The 5,075-nt window shown below is 34.8% G+C and overlaps 1 protein-coding gene across 1 annotated transcript in view; it reads left to right on the forward strand.

Moving 5' to 3' along the window:
• Positions 1–1,911, forward strand: part of TSGA10 (testis specific 10) — a 25,577-nt gene extending 23,666 nt beyond the window's left edge. Inside the window, 1 exon segment of the mRNA XM_026850539.1 lies at positions 1,683–1,911. Within this exon segment, the coding sequence (XP_026706340.1) occupies positions 1,683–1,707 (25 nt within the window). The 3' untranslated portion in view covers positions 1,708–1,911.
• Positions 1,912–5,075: the final 3,164 nt, after the last annotated feature.

The raw sequence follows: 5,075 nt of genomic DNA on the forward strand, positions 1-5,075 counted from the left end.
GTGGGGGGGTGGGGGTGGGGGGTAGTAAACTACAAGGATGAACTCTGATATTTCTTGTTGAAATATTGACTGAATTCCATGGAATTACACTGTGCCAAGAAAAGTTACAAAGAAGGTTCAGGACCACAATCTTTTGATGATACTCATTTTGTTTTATTGAACTGTATCAAAACTGTATGGTTAATAGCAACTACTTGCACTGGGATGCTATAGTCATAAATTCTTAAAACAGTAATAGAGATAATGCTACAGAATATCTCGACTTGCCACCATTTTCTGCAGGTGTAGATGTAAACATTTTCATCTTTCCTATATATAAGCTTTTAACAGTCCAGCCTTTCTTCTTCTAGTAGTTTTCAGAATAATTTTTATTCTTTCTATATGTGCATTTTTTTACAAGGTACATAAATGCATTCTAAAAGTCTTTGAATACTTGTAACCCTGAGGAGGAACAAGCCCAGCTTTGCTTTTAACAATCAGTGAAATGAAGCCTCCACAATATGCAGCTGCTCCCCTGTCAGTTTCAGTCTCAGCTTGGCTTCATATTTGGTAGCCGCATGCTTGTTGCATCACACTGTTTTGGTAGATTGATGGCAGCACACATTAAAAAAAACAAATAACACAAACCCAAAAAAAGCCAGTTGAGGGGGAAAAAGACCCATTTCATGACTTGCAGGAAATAGTTTCTGCTTTTGAGATGGTTATGTACTTCCAAGATTAATTTTGTTAACTAGGATTATTACCTTTCACATCTGATTAATCTTTGTTATCAAAGGCTCCTCTAAGTACACAGGTCCTAAGAATATGAGACAAGTTTCCCTGGGCCAGTGAGCTGGTTCTGGTGCCCTCTGTAGGAAAACACAGCTGTGCAAGGCAGTGATTTTGTAGCTATTCCCAGTCCTTGATAGCAAGTACAGGGAATCTTCATTCCTCTGATGGAACCTCCTTAGTCTGAGTATAGTGTAGCTCTTAAATTTGTTGAAAAAAAAAAACATTGTATCATTTGGAATGGTTTGATTTACTTTTAATTACCATAACACTTCCCTCTATTTTTGATTCTGTATAAAGAAGAGAGGGGTCAATCCATGTAGTCATGACACTGATACTAACAATTATGGTGCTTTTCCTATTTGTATCATGCCCTTTTCAGGGTGATAGAATTTCTTTCTAATTAGTAAACTTCTGGCTAAATACCAGATCAAGACTAATCTTCTACAAACTAGATCATGAATTCAACTCCTTTCTTGTTTGCTTTTTGGGTTTTGTGGGGGTTTTTTGTTTGGTTGAGGTTTCTTCCGCCTGACTGGCTTATGTGGCATGATCTGCTTTGGCACATTCCTAGGGAACAATGAGTTTAAGTAAGGACTAAAAATGAAGTATGTGAGCCAGGTATACATACTTCATTTGCTTAAAATCTTTAGCTGGTTTAAGCTAAATCTTTCTCAGTGTAGCTTTTGAGTACAAATTAACTCTTTTTTTTTTTTTTTTGCTGCTTAATAATTTTCCATTTTTGTACAATAAAATCTAATCATTCAAATGATCTGGATTGACTGTTGAAGAGACTGGGAAACCTGTTCAAAGTGCTTTCAGAATCAAAACTTAAAATTTTGCACATGGAAACATCAAAATGTGTTTCTGTATTCGCTGAACATGAAACTAATTAAATTTCTTTTTCTTTCTAGGAATTCTTGTGTCAAGGACTTGTAATGTTATATTCACAATGGCTTGTGGAGACCATGCACACAATCTGGAGAGTTAGAGTTCAAGTTTAATGCTCATTTAATCATCGCTTTTCCCTGCTGAATGCTAAGTTTCATTAAAGCCATTTCACAAATGCTGCACGGGTTTTTCCTCATGCTTAATGTTGTCCAGTGGGAAGAAATCGGTCTGGATAGCTTCCTCTCCCACCCCTCTCCCAGCTCTTGTATTAGTGTGAGATGGCCCATTGCGGTAAACAGAAAGCCCAAGTTTCATTGACTTTACTGAAAGTCTGCTTTTGTTTTAAAAGTCTGCATAATTTTAAAAGGTTACGGATATAACTGAAAAAAAGGAAAGAGAACAACAATAACTTTATTGGGGGGGCGGAATTTCAATATTCAGGTGTTATGATTTGGATGTATTTTTGCTGAACTATACAAGTATTATGTTTGAGAGAATGCTGTGTCATCTCAAGATAGGAAGAGTTTTGGGTTTCTCTCCCGCCCCTCCCCCTTCAAACATCACTTATTAATTTGGATAAATAAGATAGTAATGCCAGCAGATACTGGTGTTTAGATATCCATCTGTGAAGATATATATTATTTTATAGGTTTCCATATATACTGCAGGTGTGTTCAACTTCTAAGAATTTTATTAAAGCTGCACAAAGTTTCAATTTAAGAGTTCTTTAATATGAGTGAGTACTGTTTGGTGGTAGGTATTGGCACTTAAACTTGTTCAGAATTTCTGCACTTTATGTTAGAACATTTGTTTATGTTCTAGATTCCTACCCTTTAAAAACAAGAAAAAATGTAGAATTCTCTCCTATAAATCATCTGGGAAATCTATACTTTTGTATTTGGAAATAGAGAAGTAATTCCTGTTTAATTCATTTAAATTATCAATTTAAAAAAATAGATTCATCCTTCTTGCTGTCTTCATAAAAGAATTTTAAAATGCATCTCCAGTTTATTTTTGAAAGAAAATGCACTTTGGTCATGGTAATGATTTAAACATACCTCTTGCACGTTTGTTCCTTCATATGAATTTGGTTTGTGATAACCTGACTACTAAACATTAACATTCATATTTGAGTAATGATTAAAGACAGCATAACCCATATGAATGCTTCTGACTGCCTTTTATGACCTGTTGATATGAGCTGTAGGTATGATTCTATGTTGCTTTTTAGGAACAGGTAGCTTTAAAAAAACTGTAAAAGTATTTTGATGAATAATGTGTTTAAAAAAAAAAAGAAGAGTAAAATATAAATATATACCAGTAACATAAATTCTAGGATTATCTTCCATAAGAGCAACAATATTTTTCAGTACAGGTGACTTGATTTTAATTTGTAGGTCCTGATTCTTCATTTGGTGGATAGCTACGGAAGTAATTTCAGCACTCACCAGTGTTAATGGGACTACTTTCAAGTAATAACGATTGTAGAATCAGACATAGTAATATTAACCATTTCCACATTATGCAGTTATTAAAAGGCATATTGTATACTTTTCCCAGGTGAGAGGAGATCATCTCATCATCCCAGAAGATGAGAATGTGGTTTGTTGTTTTGCAATCATATTGCCATATTGATTTTTTAAGATGATCACAAAAAAGTTTGAGAAATGTGACCTTAGTCTACAAAACTAATATCATATCATTTAGAAGATGAGAATGAGGGGTTAGTTAAAGATAAGATAGATAAAACAGTTCTTTTTTGGAGTGGATATGTCGTGCAGAGGCCCATGTCCTAACATGTAATTGTAATAATGATAGCTTTTCCATATAAGATATATCAAGATGTAATAAACTTACTTCTTTTAGAGTACTCTGATAAAGTAATAGCCTTTATTATTAGGGTTAGTCTTTGTTTAGAAAATGTTACAGAAAGGAGAACTTTGTTTTTCTGCTGGCAAATTGCAAGGAGATCATCAGGTCATGGATGGGGCCAAAGGAACTTCTGTCAATGATGATGTGATACAGACTTCAACTGACTTCTGACTTCTGACTGAATTAATTGCTATGTAATTGTTGATGATTTAAAAACAAACAAACAAACCAACCAAACAAACAACACCAAAAAGCATTCAAGTGAGTGTATCCAGAGAGCAATATCACTGTAGTGGCAACCCCCCCACATTTGACCTAACACAGTCAGGCACTGACAGAAAGAAAAAAAGAAAAAATGGTGTTTGCAAGTATTAACTTTTAGTTTAACAAAACAGCGGCTTGTTGGCCATGTCTGTAGCAATAGCCCAAGTGGACATGCACAGTGTTTGCTGGTTGGAAATTGTATGTACTGTTTCAATAGTACATTCTGAAAACCTTCAGACCATTGCTGAATAGGTAACTTTACTCTGTTTGAGCTCATTATCGATCTTTACTTAAGGGTGAAGCAAAGTTCTTTACTTTTGGTTCCAAACTCTCTAATCTGTAACACGCCTTAATTTTATCAAAAACCAGGAAGTACTATTGAATATGCCCAAACTGAAATGTTATACCTTTTGTGACAGTATCTATTTCCTCATATTGTGTGTTACTTGTGGTAGGGTGATTTTCTTGTTGCTTTATTACAGTATTTTGGTTGGAAGGAAACATACACCAAGAATCTATTTATCATTTGTTTGCATTTGTGACACTTATTTGCATCTGAACAATGCTATACTTGATTCTTATACTTCTTTTTAATGGCCTTTTACCATAATATTTGTACATAGGCAAACCTGAAAATACAATCTGTGGTTTTATATGAAATAAGAGCATATTAAACTTGTTCCCAGCTACTCTGTGATGATCTAAAATTATCTGTTTTGCATAATAAAGAATCCTACAGTACTTTAAAAAGTATTCATGCTCGTCTGGAGCAATATTTTTCCTATTCACTGGTTATGGAGTTGTTTCCAGCTGAGTTTGTTTACCCAGAGCAAAGGAAACTGTCACCATTAATCAGTAGAAGGTATTGAACATAACTGGTTTACAGGGTTTGTAGAAGAAAGGATTTGGTGCATCTGGTACCTCCCTCCTTAGTCTTTTTATCCACACTAGAAGAAGCAGGACATACATATACAGAACTGTGTCTCCATTACCAGTATAGTCCCACCAAAGCAGAATTCATTGTGTGTTGCTGGGTAGAAGTAGTTCACTGCTTTTTGTAAAATCTATGCAAGCAACCTTCCAGCAGCATTTGGAACCATCTATCTATGTGATTTACTCTGCTGTTTCCTCTCAAAGAAAAACAGATTTATGTCCTTTCAGTCACTAATAAAGCTTGAACTTTAGCAACATGTAATCAGAGTTAATATTCTGCTGTCAGTGTTAATGCAAGTGGTTTTAGTCTTTGACCAGGAAGAATGCTCATGGTGTGGGGTACTTTT

Source organism: Athene cunicularia (genome assembly GCF_003259725.1).
Source record: "Athene cunicularia isolate RWA chromosome 1 unlocalized genomic scaffold, athCun1 chr1_part1, whole genome shotgun sequence".
Taxonomy (NCBI): domain Eukaryota; kingdom Metazoa; phylum Chordata; class Aves; order Strigiformes; family Strigidae; genus Athene; species Athene cunicularia.